This window comes from Muscardinus avellanarius, assembly GCF_963383645.1.
Source record: "Muscardinus avellanarius genome assembly, chromosome: 17".
In the NCBI taxonomy this organism is placed as follows: Eukaryota; Metazoa; Chordata; class Mammalia; order Rodentia; family Gliridae; genus Muscardinus; species Muscardinus avellanarius.
The window spans coordinates 62,330,289-62,349,711 of NC_137803.1; the positions used below are offsets into that span (position 1 = coordinate 62,330,289).

The following is a 19,423-nucleotide window of genomic DNA, read 5'->3' on the forward strand; positions in this document are numbered from 1 at the left end:
ACCTTTGGATATAAAAGAATTTTGCTAGAGAATGGTTTTCAAACTTTACTTTTACTAAAACCTACTTTTATTTCCTACCAAAACCTGCACTTTGTGTCAGATCCAGCACAACACAAGCTTAGTTTCAGAGTTTGAAACTTTGAAACATAAGTCATTCTTACCAGAGTGCTACACAGTCTGATAGTTTCTCTTTGACTCTATTCTACAATATTTCGGGGGGAAACCTGGTTGATGTTCACAAAATTCACTTTTTAATAGTCCAGTTAATCATGACATGGCTGGACGGCTCCAGGGCTGGCAGTGGCGCCCAGCAGGGGGCGCCGCACGCTGAAGGCCGCCGGAGGCTGGCTCCTGATGTAGCCCTGTCCTGTGAGTTCCCTGCAGAGATGCCAAAAGCTTTTTAATCAGGGCATTTGTGGACGGAGCCACTGGTCTGAGTGAAAGCTGCTCTGGCCAGGAGTGGGCGTTGTGGATGAGATTTGTGGCCCTCCCCTCCCCGCTCCAATGGAGACCCTCCTCTGCTAAACTGGAATAAACCGTGAGCGGGGTGGTGTGGGCCGGCGCTCAGCCACAGGACACGCCGCTGTCTGCCCCGGTGCAGCAGTTCACAGGAGCTTTGCAAGCAGATGGAGCATCCCATCAGGAGTTTGCCAAGGTTGCCTTGGGATCAGAGCGGCTGTTATGGGCTAAGGGATCATTCCAGGAATTAGGCTGTATACAACAGTCAGTGGTGCCGGGAGGGAGGGTTACACAGGAAAGACACGGGAACGATCCCCCACCCCGCCAGTCCACGAAGGCAGGTGCGTCCAAGCGCGAGTGGACTCCCGTGGGGAGTTCCTGGAAGGGTCCTTGGGAAGCTCTGTTCTCCCGTGGCTACCACTTCTGAGAGTCAGCAGCCAAGCCTCTGGCCCTTGGAGGCTGACCGCGATGGAGAAAGAGGAAGTGGCCCTGCTGGACGCCATTGGCAGTCAGCCCCACCCACATGTGTCCAGCTGTGCGGAGACCTTGAGGAGCCCCAGGCCTGCTTCTGTTGCACCTAAAGAGGCGTCTCCTTGTCTATTTCTAATTCAGAACCATGAGGGCCCGTTCTGAGAACAGGTCTCTGGCTCCGCCCGTGGACACAGCCCTCGGGGCAGGAGGAGGCCGACCCCGGGAAGTGAAGATCCTCATGCCTGTTCCTCGGCAGCCACCTCCCAGAAACGCGGTGCGAACACTCGCCAGGAACGCCTCAGATCTACGAAGGCATTGCTGTCGCTGTCCAACTTCAGAGCTTTGAGGGTCGACCCTTTGACCCGAAGCCTGAAAATCTCTCGTTATCAAAACCCACAGATTCCGCGTCTCACCTCACCCCAGGCTCTTCTATCCCGCGGCAGCAGCGTTGCACACCAATTTACTGCTGTTTTCCTTTGAACACCCGCTCAGCAGTACTGTGCTCACTACACAAGTCTCACAATCACACTGGGGGGATGAGGTAGTGTGGGGGGGTGGGAAGGATAAAAGGCTGACTTTGGAACCAGCGCAGGTGGGTGATGGAGTTCCCGTGCCGCCTGGCTCGACCTGCTGCCCGCTGTCTCTGCCCTCTTCTTTCTCCCTCTCCCTGTGCCAGGAGCCCATGAAGAGCCTCCCCGTCTCCCCAGTCGTCTCTCCCTTTCCCGTCGAGCGCTGGGTGCCGCGTGTGCAGGCACGCAGCGCCTTGAGCTGTGGCCCGGTGTGTCTCCGGCAGGCGCTTCCTCTTAGGGCTGCAGAGTAGATGTCCCGCGGGCGGCTGCGCTGGTTCGGAAATGAGTTATATTCAACAAATAACGGATCAGACAGGTCGCTAACTCAGGAAGGACGCGACTGGAGCAGAGGTTTGTAAACACGAGGCAGAGCTAAAGGAATCCTGCGGAGCCGGCCACTCTGAACACCACGCCCCACTTAAAGAGAACCGGGCTCCTAAGAGAAATGGGGCCAGGAGAAGACCCGCAGAGTGGAGGGCGGGCTGGCGTCTCACTGCATCAGAAAGTGAGGCCGGGCGTGGTGGCACACGCCCGTAATCCCAGTACTGGGGAGGCTGAGATGGGAGGATCGCAGGTTCGAGACCAGTCTCAGCAATCTAGTGAAATTCTCAGCAACCTAGTGAGACTCTGCTTCAAAATGGGGAAGGGAATGAGGTAATACCTGGGGGGAGGAGCACTGTTTGCAATAGCCAGGATGAAGGACCAACCGCCCATCAAGGGGTGAGAGAAGGTGGTGAACATAGCCAGTGGAATACTAGCCAGCCCTAAGAGGAAGGAAAGCCTGCCATTCACACAGCGTGGGTGGGGCTGGAGCACTCAGCCAGGTGAACGGAGCCAAGCACAGGCAGGTGCTCAAGCTGTCGAGCAAGTTTAGACCCCAAAACAACTGGACAGAGATGGAGAGAGCGGACCAGAGGTTTCAGAGGCCAGGAGAGCAGGGATGGGAGGGATGGCCGGGCACAGAAGTGTGTCTCGTGACTTATTTTTATACTTTTATTGGTGCAGTGTGACGTTCAAAGTGATATAAACACGCACACGGTGCTCCGTGTTCCCTCCCGCCCCTCCCTCTCCGCGGGGGTGGTGAGACTGGCAGCGCCCCCTTCATTATTGAAGCAGCCTTACTGAACTCTCCCTCCGCCCTCCTCCTCCCTTCCCACTGCTCTGCTGGGTTCTGTTTTTCTCTGAAGTCCCTTTGGTTTCCTATTTTCTCTCTGGTCTCCACACATGAGAAAAAACATATGACCCTTGACCTTCCGAGACTAGCTGATCACACCTCCATTTTCCTGCCGATGGCATAATTTTGTTCTCCTTTATGGCCGAGTAGAACTCCATCCTGTGTCTAGACCAGTTTCTGTATCTGTTCGTCTGCTGAGGGACACCCAGGTTGGTGTCATAATTTGGCTTTTGTGAATTGAGCCGCTGTACACAGGGCTGTGCACGGGTCACGGTAGTATTCTGACCATTAACTCTTTAGAAAAGATGCTAAGGAGGATACAGCCGGGCCGTATGTTGGTTCCTCTCCAAGTCTCTTGAGGAGCCTCCTCACCAGGCCCCGGGGCGGCTGCACTAACTTACAGTCTCACCAACAGTGTTCAAGGGTTCCCACTTCCCCACGTCCTCGCCAGCATTGATTCCTCCTTGCTGATCAGAAGTGATGGTGTAATGTCGTGGCCTGACACCTCTCTCCAGCCGCTCTCGCCCCGGTCTGGAGAGGGTCCTGCTGCTACCCGAGTTTAATCTCTTCTTTAGGGTGGGGGTTTCAATCTCTTTAATGTCATTAGCTAGTATTATTTCGACAATTCTCCAGCCCCACCCATGCTGTCTGAATGGCAGCATGTATTAATATGTTTGTATTCTTGATAATTGCCATTCTGATTGGAGTTAGATGAAATCTCAGCATTATGTCGATTTGAGTTTCCCTGAGTGCTAATGAACTTTTTTTCATATATTTGTTGGGCATTCATACATTCTTTTCTCGAGGTTACTCAGTAGGTCAGTTGTCCATTTATTTATTTATTTAGTTAGTTAGTTAGTTATTTTAGTGTTGAGTTTTTTTTATATATTCTAGCTATTAGTCCTCTATCAGAATTGTAGTTGGTAAAGATTTTCTCCAAGTAATTTGAGCTCAAAGACACAGAGGGTCGAATGGAGATGACAGTAGCTGGGGTGTGGGAACATGGAGGTGCTGGCCGAGGACACAGGAAGAAGGTCGGGGGTCTATCATCAGCATCTACTTATAGTTAAGATCAGGCCATGTGTACCTAAAATTGCTCAAAGAGTAGATGTTAAGAATATAAAATAGGGCTGGAATGTAGCTCAGAGGTAGAATGCCCCTGCGTTCCATCCCCAATACTGCAAAAAAGAAAGAAAGAAAGGAAGAAAGAAAGAAAGAAAGAAAGAAAGAAAGAAAGAAAGAAACATTCTTTTTTCTAATAATAATGCTTATCATAATTTACATCTTAAATGTCATTTATAAAATCAAAGTAGTATATTCATTTTTTAATGTCTTCACAAAAGGAAATTTGGTAATTCCCAAACATTGGTGTTGAAATAATACTAGCTAATGACATTAAAGAGATTGAAACCCCACCCCAAAGAAGAGACAAACTCGGGTAGCAGCAGGACCCTCTCCAGACCGGGGCGAGAGCGGCTGGAGAGAGGTGTCAGGCCACGACATTACACCATCACTTCTGATCCGCAAGGAGGAAGCCCTTCCTTCCAAGGGAATTTCAGAATAGTGGCGACTTCGTGTCCCCAGGGGGTCTCGTGACAGTGAACACGGGAGGCGCTCGCAGGTGGCGATGAGAGGAGGTGGCCATAACGCACGGCCTTGGCCTTGGCAATTGATACAGTTTAGAGGCGCAAGCGTTAGGGTCGACTGGGTGAGCAGAGGCGAGGCCGTGGAAACGTGACGTGTTTTTGTGTGCAGGGATGCAGGGATGGGGGTGCTGGAGGAGAAGCCCGTGCAGCAGGAGCCTTCGACGGGGCACACACCGCGGGATCTTGCTCAACTTTGGGTTTGATGCCGTAGGTTGTAGGTGTAGCGCCTTCTTTCACAAAAGGAGTGAGGTTTGTTTTTTCTGAAGTTTGTTCTGCTTTACATGTTTTTGTCTTAGTGGTTCCTCGGGTGGCGCGCAGGTAGGTGTTTACCCACCAGGCTCTGCCTGATGTCGGCCTCTGCCAGTTCCCATGAGCTAAGCGCCTGCTGCGGTGTGTTTTAAGGTGGGAATGGCAGTGTGTGGGCCTTAGGAAGAGCAGGTTCCAGGAGCCTCCAGCACACTCTAAAAGGAAGGATGCAGAGGGTAAACAGTGGCCGTCTCCTTGGCAACCCGCATCCTGTTCTCCCTGTCTGTAAATGCCCTGGACCCAGGGAAGGCTCCACAGACAACCCAGGTGGAAACCGCACAATGCCCTGAGGTGACAAGAAAATGTCCTGGGGGCGTTCCAAGTGGTGATTAGTGACTCTGGTGATGAATTAAGTGGATTAAAATACTTAGGCAGCATTTTTACTTTAAAGCACGCACACAAGCCAGGCATGGTGGGAGGCTGAGACAGGAGGATCCCAGAGACCCTCACCAGCTTAGCCAGACAGTGCCTGGCACGGGGTCAATAAACATTGGTTTTAAATTAGTGGGTAAAACTTTCTGCCAGGTTGATCCATTTAATGTTCGTTAGATTCACCTCACATCTCTTGTTTTTGAGATCTTTTCTCCGACATATTTATTGAATAAAATAAAATGTGTTTTAGTGACTTAAAGCCTCCAGTTTTGACACTTTCGTCTGCATGCACTAACAGCGGAGGCATTTACCTATGAACGCTCCTCTCCCTGGTCTCCAGGACATTCCTCGGTTTCTCAGGCAGGAGTCACCCTTCTCCCCTGAGGTTTGCCTCCCCAAGCAAAATTCCAGGGCTTCTTGTAGGCAGATCATCCAATAGCCAACTTTGTGTATGTGTGTGTGTGTGGTACTGGAGATAACATCCAGGGACATTCTATGTCCCAGACCCATTTTTAATTTCCTTTGTTTTGAAACAGGATCTCACTGAGTTGCAAAGAGCCTCACTAAACAGCTGAGGCTGGCTGTCCTCCTGTGTCAGCCTCCCAAGTGCTGAGATTACAAGCATGTGCCACCATGCCTGGCTCTTCTTTTTCTTTTTCTTTCTTTCTTTTTCCTTTTTCTTGGTACTGAGGATTTAACCATTCCACCTGAGCCCTGTTTTCATTTTGAACCAGGGTGTCTCGAGGTTGCTGAAGACTTTGCTGAGTAGCTGAGGCTGGCTACAACCCGGCAATCCTCCTGTCTCAGCCTCCCAGGTACTGGGATTACAGGTGTGCACCTTTGCACCGGACTGAGTGAAAGAAGTGGGGGAAGAGAGAATCCTCTCATTTTTCAGTGAGAGATGGAAGCTCCCCACCTCTCTCCGGTTACTGGATCCATGGCGCACCACTTTCAGGCATGAAGGTACATGAAGAAGCAGTCTTGGGGTGAAGATGGTGTTCCATTTAGAAAGTCATAGGGCATTGAAGAGGATGTCTAGAGAGAGAAGGCCGTTTCCCATTTCCTCAGGGCCATTTGGACCAGCTGGACATGTTAGCATTATGTTGACACTCACTGCAGTCTGGGGAGGGATGTATCATCCAGGTTGACCATGTCGAGTTATGAAACCTAGGTGGAGAACAGAGCCTGGTGAACTCTTCAACGCCCGGGCAGGAACTAGAGACCAGCCAAGCACGTGCCATCAGCCCCACCGGCATCTTCCTGGGTTTCCAGGGAGATTCATGATGGATAGGGAACCAGCAGGGCGATGTAGGAGAGACAGGGAGAGGGACTTTGAAAGCTGGAATGATTGGCAGTGCTTGTCCAATGTAGTGTGGAGCTGGAGGAGCACGGAACGGATTGGAAGGGGCACCTGGCCTTGCAGCTGGAGGAACCGGCAGGCCTGGGGTGCGGATGAGGAAGCCGCCACCTTGGGCAGGAGACGTCAGGACGAGCTGCGGCCAGGTGAAGCATGGCCAGTTGGGCACACGCAGCGAGGGTGGCTGAGAATCAAGACCACTTGAGAGAGAGAGAGAGAGAGAGACAGACAGACAGACAGACAGACACGAGATGCCTGGAGCCTTGGCTCACCTCGGCCGCTGCCCCGACCGTGTGCTGGGTGACCGTGAGACCTTTCTGTTTGTGGCTTCCACCGGATGTGAGAGGAAGAAATGTCCCCAGCATTTCTCTTCCTCTTCCAGTTTCCAGTCAATGGATTACTCAGTGAATGGGGGATCACTGGGCAATGACATGCCACTGACTTCCTTTTTTTTTTTTGTGGTACTGAGGGTGAAACTCAAGGGCTTTTCTACCTCCAGGCTAGACTCCCAGACCTATTTTATACTTTTTAAAAATTTTTTGTATTGGTGCACTGTATTCATACATCATAATGGGATAAAAAAAAATAAAACTTTTGTAGACATACATGCACACATCGCCCAATTAGCCCCTATCCAATCCCCACCCAGTTCCCTCCCCATCCCTCCTTCCCATGCTTGGCTTAGTGGTTGACATCTAGTATTATGGCAATTTATCCAAAATTAACAATGTCTGATACCAAGCTTTTGATGACTTAAAGATAACATTTCAATATTTCTTTTTGCTTTCTTTCTTAGCAGAGAATATTTTTTTCTTTTTTTTAGGTGAAACTATCATACATTTATTTATTTATTTTTCAGAAAAAAATCTATCCTAATATGGAAAATGGACTCTAGATACCCAAAACAATCTCGAAAAAGAACAAAGCTAGAAGATGTATATTTTCTGATTTCAAACCTTATAAAGCTACAATAATTGAAACACTGTAGTACTGTTATAAAGGCAGATATATAAACCATTGGAGTTAAATAAAAGCCTAGAGATAAATTCTTCCATATATTGTCAAGTTATTTTTGACAAGGTTTTCATGAACATTTGGTGGAGGAAATAATAATCTTTTAACTAAATATTGTTGAAAAATAATAATTACATGAAAAAGAATAAAATTGGGTCCTTACCTAACATCATATACAAATATTAACTCAAAATAGATAAAAGACCTAAATATAAATCTTAAGACTAAAAACTTTTAGAAGAAAATCTGGGTCATAAAATCTCACAACATTGAAATTGGCAGTGATTTCTTGGTTATGATTTCAATGGCACAGGCAACAGAGGAGTATACAAACTCCCTAAAAAATAAAAAAAATTGTATATCCAATGACAATGTAAACAGAGTTAAAAGTTACTGATAGAATGGGATAAAATATTTCCAAATGCTATATCTGAAGGTATATTAATATTCCAACTAGTAATCCTAAAAATTAACAACAATAAAGGCAAACAATACAATGTAGAGATAGGTAAAAGACTAACATAAATAATGAATCTCCACAGATAACCAATCTTAGTTGTCTGTTGGATGGAAAATCTTGTTTCTCTGGTTCTGGTGAGTGTTACCTATTTCTTCTTTGTAGTTAATCTCTTTGAGTATTTTCTCTAGCGCTGGTTTTGAAGACATAAATTCCTTCAGTTTCTGTTTGTCATGGAAGCTTCTTATTTCCCCATCTAATTTGATAGAAAGTTTTGCTGGATAGGAAATTTTTGGCTGGAAGTTGTTTTCTTTCAGAGTTTGGAATATGTTACTCCAAGCCCTTCTGGCTCTCATGACTTGGTTTGGGAAGTCTGGAGTGATTCTAATTGGTTTGCCTCTGAACGTCACTTGGCCTTTTGTTTTTGTTGCCTTTAAGATTCTCTGCTTGGCTTCCACATTGGTCATTTTGACAATTATGTGGCGTGGGGATCCTCTTCTCCGATCCTGTCTAAAGGGAGTTCTATAAGTTTCCTGGACCTGTGTATCAACCTCTTGCTCTGTTTGGAAAATTTTCTGCTATTACTTCCTTGAAGAGATTGTTGATCCCTTTGGTTTCACCTTCTTTTCCCTTCTCTATTCCAATTATTCTTAGGTTAGCTCTCTTAAAATGGGCCCATATTTCTTCAATGTCAGATTTCTGCTGTCGGATTTTTTTTTTCTAAATTAGAAACTATGCGTTCATTTTTGGAATGATCATCTTCTAAGAGCGAGATTCTGTTCTCCATGTGGTCTAATCAGTTGTTTATACTTTGAATTGAGGCCTTTACTTCATTGATTGCATCCTTTATCTCTTTTTGGCTCTCTCTGAATTCTTTTCGAAACACCTCTATTATTTCTACAGTTATTTTCCTCATTTGATCTTCTAGAAATCTCTGAATTTCTGTTTTATCAGGTTCTGATGTTGTGGGGTTGTGGGCATTCATTGCTCCGTTGTTATTCCTCTTTCCCATGATTTTGGAAGTTTGTGCCTTCTCTGGGTTCTTCCCTAGGTCACTACGACTTCACTTAAGGTGCTCTGGATCTCGAGTCTGTGGTATCTCAGTCACCACTACTCATTTACTGGGTTGTATCGCAGAGTCTCAGATCCAGGGAGTCAAAATCGAGGCTGCTTTAGACCATGGGGGGTGCCAGGTTGGGCGTTCTCCTCCGGGGAGTTGTGACTATGGTGTGATATCTCTGCCACCATCACTTCCCCACTGGGTCAAGTCCCTGGGAGTGCAGTACTGGGATTTCTCCTCAAGGGGCCACAATTTGACTCACAATTTGACTCACTGTTGTTGAGTGTGCTGATGGAGCTGTAGTGGACTTGGTGAATTCGCTGCTGCTGCCACCGCTGGTGGCAATATGGCACCACTGCCACACCCTCGGCCATGAGGCTAGTGTATTTCTTCTCTGTTTTTGAGCTCCTCTCTGAGTCCCTGCAGGGTGTGCTGAGCCCGGCCCCTGGGAGCTTTAGATGCTCCCTGCGCCGAAAAATCTGCCGAATTCCACCCAGCTGATCTGCAGCCGCTCACTTCGGCTTGCTGTCTGCCGCTCCTCTCTGGAGCCTGGTGGGCTGTTGAATGCATTGGTCTTGTGCCGTCCAGTGAGCTCGCTGCTGCCGCTGGCAGTGTGGTGCTGCTGCTGTGTCCTCGGCTATGAGGTCGGCGTATCTCCTCTCTGGCTCTGAGCTCCGTTCTGAGTCCCCCTCCTCTCTGGGGCCTGGTGCTGCAAGGGAATATGGCTCCCACAACGCGCTGCTCTGCAGCTCGGGCCGCAGAACTGCAGGCTGGTTTCTTTCTGGTGTCTCGTTTTTCCAGCTCTCTTTTTCTCTGTCTCTTGTATTTACATTTTTTGTTTCTCTGCTGATGGTGTTTTCTGGCTATGAAAGGCACTGATTTTGTGGTAATAGAGATTGGTTGTTAGCGGGGCTCGTAAGCGCTGCTTTTCTCCGTCGCCATCTTCCCGAAAGTTCTTCCTATTTTATACTTTTATTTGGAAACAGGGTCTCACTAAATTGCTGAAAGCCTCACTAAGTAGCTGAGGCTGGCTTCAAACCTGTGCAATCCTCCTGTCTCAACCTCCCAAGCACAGGGATTACAAGCATGCACCACCACACTAGGCTACCACTGACTTCTAAAGTTATTAGAGCAAAAGTTAAACATATAGGAAATAGTTATATAGTAGTATAGTTTCCCAATTGTCCATTCATTTTAATAAAATAAACCTAGGCCAATAAGCATTCTCAAAATTAGTATTTCCTAAAACCCATTTAATGAACACTAGCTTGGTAGAATGTAATTGATGATATTTTTAAAAAATGGTTTTGTGGTGAAATAAATTTGGGAAGCAGAGGCTAAATTCAAATTAATCGCTTTACTTCAGAACTCAATGTGTGTGTGTGTGTGTGTGTGTGTGTGTGTGTGTGTGTGTGTGTATGTGTGTGTGTATGTGTGTGTGTGTGTATGTATGTGTGTGTGTGTGTGTGTGTGTGTGTGTGTGGTACTGGGGTGGATGAACCAAGGGATCTTCTACCTTCAAGCTACATCCGCAGCCCTTTTTATGTTTTATTTTGAAACAGGGTCTCACTGATCACTGAGGGCCTCCCTAAGTACTGAGCCTGGGCGTGTCACCTGTGATCCTCCTGTCTTAGCCTGCCATGTGTTGGGATTAGAGGTGTGCACCAACATGCCCAACTTCAAATCTTGTTTTTGTGTGTGTGGTTCTGGGGGTGGAACCCAGGGGCTTCTCTACCTCCGGGCTACACTCCCAGACCTATTTTGCACTTTATTTGGAAACAGGGTCTCACTAAGTTGCTGAGAGCCTCACTCAGTAGCTGAGGCTGGCCGTGAACCTGGATCCTCCTGTCTCAGCCTCCCAAGTGCTGGGATTATAAGCGTGCACCACCACACCGGGCTCCAACTTAAAATCTTATAGTGTGATATAGCTCACACTATGCGTTCCTAACACTTATTGGGCAAAGCCTTCTTCTTCTGTTTTGTTTTAATGCACAGGATTTCTGAGGCCTAGCCTTCTGATGAAAGTACTTTATTAAACAGCGATCTACATAACAAAGAAAGAAACCTTATTGCAAAGATGGCCTTGGAATGACACATTCATTGCATGGGACGCTGTTTATTGCACCCGCTTCTCGTGTGCTCTTCCACGGCCCCTGGCCTCTGCAGTGGCAGTGTGGTGAATGTGCTGCTCTGCTGACCCAGCAAGCCTGGTTAGGAGGTTAGCACCTCTTCACCTGAATGAACGCATTCTAATTGGGAATCCCGCCCTGGATCCAGTAGCAGATTCTATCGCAGAGGGTGGAATGATTGCTTTTGCAGACTACATTCATTTATTCCCTCATATACAAGCTATGAAACGTCTCTTTGGGGACCCAGAAGCACAAAGCAGAGAGTGAGGGCCATGCCACCATTGCCAGAAGCTCGCCGCAGAAAAAAGTTAAACATGTAGGAAGTAGTTATACAGTAACTCGCTGCAGAAGCTCGCCGCAGTCTGCAGGCGGGAAGCGGCAGGCCCTGGCTCTCTGTGGCTCTGTTCTGCTGTGTGAAGGCCCCGAGGCCACAGCCTCAGCCCTGGCTGCTTCCTAGAAGACCCCGGCTGGGCTGGTGCATTTGGTGAGGTGCTGGCTAAGTTCATTTCTCCTCAGTGAAGAGCTAGAAGAACCTATTGGCCAAGTCCCTGAAGGGGCCCAGTCTCTAGGCTGCAGCCACAGGGCAGCCCCTCCAGACCTGCCTTCCTCCCCGGTTCCATTCCTTGAACCCCAACAATATAATGAGACCCAGTTTGGAAATAAAAATCAAAGGGAAGCCAGGCGTGGTGGCGCATGCTTGTAATCCCAGCACTCGGGAGGTTGAGACAGGAGGACCATAGTTCTCAGCCAGCTTCAGCTACTTAGTGAGGCCCTTTGTAACTCAGTGAGAAACTGTCTCAAAATAAAGAATAAAAAAATAAGTCTGGGGGTGTAGCTCAGAAGTAGAATGCCCCTGGGTTTCATCCCCAGTACCAAAAAAAAAAAAAAAAAAAAATTAAAAGGGGATAGAGGTGTAGTTGGGAGGTAGAATGCCCTCGAGTTTGTTCCTCAGTAAATAAATAGAAGAAACATACTGGATCCATCTTTTTTTTTAAACAGTATGGGAGATAAAATCAGCCAAGCATACAGAACCGTGAAGAGGTTCTGGCAATATTGCCTTAACATTTCATTTTTTCTTCCACCTTTGATTTGCATGTATGATGAACACCTTCTAGCCTCCACTACATGTTTGGCTTTTAACTGCTGTGGCCCAAATTGCAGACAACTAAGTTTGCTCCCTCCCTCCGTGTCCCCAGCCTGAAGGGAGCCGACGCCGGCAACGGGATCCGAGTGTTCGTTCCCGACATCGGGATGTTCCTCGTGAGTCTCGCCATCTGGCTCGTCTGTAGAAACATCGTCCAGAAGCCAGTGACGGAGGACGCGGCGCAGTACAACCTGGAGTTTGAGAACGAGGAGCTGGTGAGTCCGCCCCACTGTCTTTGTTCTGTGATCTCCAGTGCCTCGCCCCCAACCTGACCGACCACACCTCCCTAACAGCGGTCGCCGCGGTGCTGAGTGCTTGGTGACTGGCCGCGCTCTCGGCATAAGTGGCAACTGTCGTGCGGCCGGGCGGGCGCTCCTGCCCACACCGGAGCCGGGCAAGGCGGGTGCTGGGGACTGGGTGGCCCGTCCCTCTTTAAGAGCCGGGTCAAGGCAGGTGCTGGGGACTGGGTTGCCCGTCCCTCTTGAAGAGCCGGGCAAGGCAGGTGCTGGGGACTGGGTTGCCCATCCCTCTTGAAGAACCAGGTCAAGGCAGGTGCTGGGGGCTGGGTTGCTCGTCCCTCTTGAAGAGCCAGGTCAAGGCAGGTGCTGGGGACTGGGTGGCCTGTCCCTCTTTAAGAGCCGGGTCAAGGCAGGTGCTGGGGACTGGGTTGCCCATCCCTCTTGAAGAGCCAGGCAAGGCAGGTACTGGGGACTGGGTTGCCCATCCCTCTTGAAGAACCAGGTCAAGGCAGGTGCTGGGGGCTGGGTTGCTCGTCCCTCTTGAAGAGCCAGGCCAAGGCAGGTGCTGGGGGCTGGGTTGCCCATCCCTCTTGAAGAGCCCGCAGGAAAGGGCCACGACGAGGCTCGCTCTTCCATTCACCACGCCACAGCATATATGCAGCTGGCTGACCTTCAACCTTATCACGGCGTTGTGAGCCACTCGGCCTGGAGAAGGAGTTACTGCAAAATAAATTAGAGAAGCTATAACATCTGGTGTGCTTGAGAAGAAAGAAAGAAAGCAGAATTCCTCCCTGCAGAGAAGCTGCGCACCTGCTGGTGCCCTGCCTCGAGGCCCAGGAGCACGCCCGCGCCTGGTCACATGCCCCGTCACACTCACCCTCAGGCCAGGGCAGGTGGCCTCGGTGTCAAAAGTCATCGATTTAGCGACGGATGTTGTCAAATGCTATTTCAGCATCTATTGAAATGATCATATGATTTCTGTCTTGGTTCTGTTTATGTGCTGAATTACATGGATTGCTTTTCAATGAAATTTACAAAGAACAAAATCGCTCACAAACACTTGACTTGAGCCAGGCACGGTGGCGCAGGCCCGTGATCCCAGTATTTGCGAGGCTGAGACAGGAAGACTGCAGGGTCTAGGCCAGCAGTGTGTGGTCACTTAATAAGACCCTGTTTCACAATGAAAATAAAAATTAAAATGGCTGGGCTATATCTCAGGGATAGACTACCCCTGGGTTCAATCCTCAGTACCACAATAAATAGTAAATAAGTTAAAAAAAAACTTGATTTGGACCTTTGATACAGAAGCCTACAGCCACCAAACGTCTGTACTCCTTAGCTTTGGCAAGAAATCAAACTTTTGACACCAAAATTAATTAAAATGACTTATAGTGAAAGCACGGGCCACAAAGGAATTAGAGGAAGAGCCCTGCAGTTGTGGCAGACGACTTCTGTGTCTCACACACACGCAGAAACCTGCCTGTGTGTTAAAAAGCCAAGCAGTGCGGGGATGACCCGGCAGGCCCGTGCAAGCGAGACGTGGTGTCACTGCCTGAAACATTTATAAGTTAAAGATTTGGAATCGTGTTGCCCATCAGTCTTTTGTTATTTTTAAGGCAAGAAAGGTGCATGGCATTACAAACTAATTTTAGCAGATTAGCTCCTAACCACATCTTAGATTCCAGCCTACAACCCTAAAAATGGACAAATCTGTGAAAGTACCTTTTCTTCTTGTTGACGTTACAGTTTTAATTTAAATATAGACTATAGGGAATTTAAATATAGACTATCCGTTTATACATTAGAATTTTATTTTGTAGTACTTACAGTCCTGAAAACATTTCGCCTAAAGAATTATTATCAGCCGGGGCAGTGGTGTATTCCGGAATCCCAGTACTTGGGAGGCTGAGACAGGAGGACTGCAAGATTGAGGCCAGCCTGAGCAACTTGGCGAGACCCTGTATCAAAATAAAATATAAAAAGGGTTGGGGATGTAGCTCGTTGGTGTGGTGGCTCTGGGTTCGATCCCCAGTACTGTAATTAAGTAAGTAAATAAATAAGTAATCAGTGCTTACTAAAAGTTGGCCAGGTTTGGTGGAGGTAACTCCATTAGCTCAAGTTTTGTAACTTTTAATTATTATTTTCAAAGGCCAAGGTAGTGTCTCCATTATCCTCATATTGTAGATGGACAATTACGGAGTGTTGCGTGGACTTTGAAGACACACCTGGGGGTCGATCCTCAGTGACTGTATGTGTTTAGGACAATTGTTATTCTGTTTCTACCCAAAGTGAGTTACTAGGTCTGGGTGTGTACCTCCCGGTCAGTGGTAGAGCGTGTGCTTAGCACGCCCGAGGCTTAGGGTTAAATCCCCAGCACCGAAAAAAAGGAGGAGTTCCTAATAATGCTTCATAGAGCTGTAGCAGATACTAAATGAAAAATTAAATTTAATATTTTATATTAAATGAAATACTCGGTGGATGATTCGATTCATAAATATTAAAAGCACCTGGCATGGGTGCCCGGTCATTCTGTTACCTGATCACTACTTTTTCCGCGCGCACTGCTTTCGATTTGAGAGATACTAAAACAAGTTCAAATTCGAGGTCCTCTTAAAATTAAAGAAACAAGCCAGGCATTGGTGTTGCACACCTGTAATCCCAGGACTTTGGAGGCTGAGACAGGAGGACCGCAAGTCTGAGGCCAGCCTCGGCAACTTAGACCCTCAGTAACTTAGCAAGGCCCTGTTTCAAAATTTAAAATTTTTCATAAGTGCTGGGTATGTAGCTCAGAGGTAGAGCATTCCTGGGTTTAATCCTCAATACCATAAAACAAAAACCAAATGAGTTCTAGAAATTTAAGTTGAACAGCAGATTTGAAGTCGACCCACTCTGTGCCGTCAGTAGTGTAACAGGTGGAAGTGAGAGGGTTTCTGAGCTTCTTAGGAGAAGATCTTGGGTCTCCCGGGGCAAGAGCCACAGGCCTGGGAGGATCTGGGTGCTGGGTTATTTGACTAAGCATCACGCACCTGCCCCAGGGGAACGCGGTGCGGAGGTGGCTGCCTTCATTCTGAAATCCTACCTCCCTCCCAGCTGCGCTCCATTTTCCAATTTAAACTTATGCCATTTGAAGTTTGTTTAAATAGCTGGGCCTTACCTATTATTAATCACATTATTTAAAGATAACAAGCTAGAGACTCCAAACAGTTCTTATTCCAGGCTTCAACAACAGCAAATGTCGCGCCTGAGGAGTGGCTCTTCTCCTTGCCACATTCGGTTTGGGCTGAGGCGATGATGTCCGTCCTCTTGGCCCGTCTCAGCCCGCCGTGTCTGTCTGGAGGGTGGGCGGTGGGCGAGCCCCTCCAGACTGAGCCGCGAGGAAACCCCTCCTCCTGGTGGCAGGACGCGGGGGTAAAGGAGCAGCGCACGCGGCCAAAAGGAGGAGCGGCAGAATCTGGTCTATTTTCGAAGCATACTTTCTGCTGCTTATAAATCTTGGCTTTTGCGCTCCGATTGTTTGCGTTTTGAGGATACCAAAAGAATAGTGTTTGCTGGCTTTGTTTCTCCTCTCGTTTATCTTGATGGAGAAATGGCAAGACCCGTCGGGGACCCTGGAAGAAGTCCTCTTGGACTGCGGCCTGGTTGGGAGGAGCGGCTCCTCCCTGCAGGCTCCTGGCACCGCTTCCTTTGATGGCTCCTGGGCTCCCCTTGAGGCGGCGGGGCGGGCGGGACGCACTGCGGGCCTCAGCCTGGCTGCCAGATCTGCTCAGCAGCTCAGAAGAGAGCCTCGCTCCCCGCCTGCGAGCCTGAAGGCTGCAGCCCTTTGGTTGACCCTGGTTCCTCATTTAGTCACACTGCAGCTCTGCCAGTCGCGGCTGAGACCTTGATTGTTTTTTAAGAAATCTTGTATTTAAAGAGCTGCGCTGGGGCAGGGAGGGGAAACCCAGAGGCATTCTACCTACAAGCTGCACCCCAGAGTTTGTTTATTTATTTATTTATTTATTATTTTTTCAAAGGATCTAGCTAAGTTGCTGATGCTGTCCTTGAACCTGTGATCCTTCGGTCTCAGCCTCCCAAGGACTGGGATTCAAAGTGTGCAGCACGCTACCAGGTTGAAATCTTTCTAAATAACAAAAGTTGCACTATGAAAATTAAATTGTGTAGGGAAGGACTGTATATGCATTGAAAATCAGTATATAATTCCATGAAACTTTTATCATCTGTATTTTCTCTCCTAGATAGTTCATGAGTCCTTATTCTTTAAGCAAAAAAAAATTTTTTTTTTTTTTTTTTTTTTTGGTGGTACTGGGGTTCCTGGAAACCTCCTTCTACCTCTGAGCTACACTCCCAGACCTATTTTATACTTTTTATTTGGAAACAGGGTCTCTTAAGCCAGCGAGGCTGGCTTCAAACCTGCGCCATCCTCCTGTTTCTGCTTCCCAAGCGTGGGGATTACAAGCGCGTGCCACCACGCCCGGCAATTTTTTTTTTTTTTTTTTTTTTGCGAAACTTGGAATTGAACCCAAAGACATTCTACCTCCAAGCTACACTCCCAGCCCATTTTTTTTATTTATTTGGAAAGAGAGTCTCACTAGGTTTCTGAAAGCCTCACTAAGTTGCTGAGACTGTTTCTGAACCTGCAATCCTCCTGGCTCAGCCTCCCAAGTACTGGGATTCAAAGCATGTACCACCACACACCCGGCCCAGCAATTTTTTTTTTTTTTTTTTTTTTTGCAGGTCTGGGGATGGAACCCAGATGCATTTGACCTCCTAGCCACACCCCCCGCCCTATTTTTTATTCTTTATTTTGAAACCGGGTCTCACTGAACTGCAGAGGGCCTCACTAAGTAGCTGAGGCTGGCCACGAACCACGATCCTCCAGGTCTCAGCCTCCCGAATGCTGGGATGACAAGCATGCGCCACCACGCCCAGCTCTAGCAAATATTTTTAAACCAAATTTCTGATAAATTACCTATTCAGAAGGAAATCACAGCCATAACTTGGTGCATAAAGAGGCATCTTCATCATAGTTTGCCGAATGAAATGCACTTAGAAAATGAAGAATAAAAAATATTTCAATATAAACTTTCCCCATCTGCTAAAAATTGAGGGCTTTGGTTGCACATGGTGGAGCAAGCCTGTAATCCCAGTACTTGGGAAGCTGACACAGAAGGATCACAGGTCCCAGGAGAAGCATGTAGTAACTTAGTGAGACCTAGTTTCAAAATAAAAAATAAAATGAGTGGGGATGTGGCTCACTGGTAGAATGCGCCTGGGTTCGATCCCCAGTACCACATACCCAAAATAATCGAAGCAAGCATCATTTCCTGATCGTGTTCTTCGGAAATTCATTCTGATCCTCGAAAATTGCACACTGCCTTCCAGTGCCTCGTGTCCCTTAGGCCGTGGCGACATCTGCATTCTGGCACATGACATGGCCAGCTGGCTGGGCCTTCGGCTTCGGCCTCCCGGTCTTAGTTACATTCTTTACGGAGCAAGAAATGAGGGCTGGGAGGGATGGTTTTTTAATCGGCACCTTCTGATTAGGCTTTGGACCTTAGACATTTAACCTGAGATTTTGTGCAAAGTCGCCTTGCTTCCAGTTCCCTAGCTCCTGGTCTTTCAAGCAGCCAGACACCGCTGTTTGCAACATGGAACCATTCAGGGCAGTAAGAAGCTGGCTGGACGGCTGCCCACTGCCCGGTAGACCCGGCAGTTCATGACTCCCCTCTGTGCTGGTCGCGGAGCCCGGAGATACCGGAGCTGCCCCTCAGGCGTGCAGCCGAGTGACGGGCTGCTCAGGACAGTCTCAGCAACTGGGGGACCCCATCGTGAACTCAAAATGCAGCCTGCTGGGTCTGGCTTTAGAAATCAAACACACACAGGATTTGAGTGAAGCCGCCGCCCCTCCTCCTCCTCCTCCTCCTCCTCCTCCTCCTCCTTCCCCTTCTTCTTCTTCTGTAATGGGAATTAAACCAGCGATGTTCTACTTCCAAGCTAAACCCCCAAGTTGTTTTGTTTTGTTTTTCCGGTACTAGAGAGTAAACCCAGGAGAATTCTGTCTCTGAGCTATACCCCCAGCCCTATTTTATTTTTTATTTGGAAACAGGGTCTCACTAAGTTGCTAAGGCTGGCCTGCACCCTGCAATTCTCCTTCTGTCCCAGCCTCCCAAGTACTAGGATTACAGGCGTGTACCACTCGGGAAGGCTCGGGTGAAGCTTTTAATGCTGGTAGCTTTAAATGCCATTGGTTTAAGTAAAGGAGAAGATTTTTAGTTGGAGAAATCAGAGGCCTATTGTCTCCAGGGAGAGTTGAGTATTCACGTCATGGAGAATGGTTAGTTTCAAATGCATGACAAGCCTTGTCCCTCCGGTGTCTCCAGCCACAACCCCCCTCACCGCGCGAGGGTGTGGGACCCACTGACCTGGGCCTGATACCACACGCCTGTGAGCGGGCTGCCAGGGAAGGCTGACCACACGGAAAGCCGCCGGGTCATGACACAGAGGACGCTCATCCCGTGAGCTTGGTCTTCCTGGTCTTGAAAATGCAGCTACAGTTAATACAGCTTTGAAAATCACTCAGGAGCCGGGTGTGGTGGCGCACGCTTGTCATCCCAGCATTCGGGAGGCTGAAACCTGGAGGATCGCGGTTTGCGGACAGCCTCAGCTACTCAGTGAGGCCCTCTGCAACTCAGTGAGACCCAGTTTCAAAATAAAGAATAAAAACTAGGGAAGAGGGTGTAGCTCGGAGGTCAAATGCCCCTGAGTTCCATCCCCAGACCCGCAAAAAGAAAAAAAAGAAAATCACTCAGGAGCCTCAGGAGCCGGGAGCGGTAGGCCACGCCTGTGACCTGAGATGGGAGGGAGGATCTCAGATTCCAGGCCTGCCTCAGCACCTCAGGAAGATCCGGCTTAGGGGTGTGGTGGACCTGTGTTAATGCTGACTTCGTTTTGTGGTCTTCCATTAAATGACATGCTTTTTAGATTTTAAAGCAAAAACCCTCTAAAATAAGTGGCCAGGTGGGGCCT

At 48.3% G+C, this 19,423-nt stretch overlaps 1 protein-coding gene across 4 annotated transcripts in view; it reads left to right on the forward strand.

The window, feature by feature from the left end:
* PIEZO2 (piezo type mechanosensitive ion channel component 2) overlaps window positions 1–19,423 on the forward strand; it is a gene marked incomplete at both ends in the record, with an annotated part of 338,656 nt that overhangs the window by 176,830 nt on the left and 142,403 nt on the right. For all 4 annotated transcript variants that reach the window (XM_080714289.1, XM_080714288.1, XM_080714290.1 and 1 more), the window contains one exon: window positions 12,211–12,373. In XM_080714289.1, the coding sequence (XP_080570415.1) occupies window positions 12,211–12,373 (163 nt within the window). The remainder of the gene's footprint in view (window positions 1–12,210; window positions 12,374–19,423) is intronic.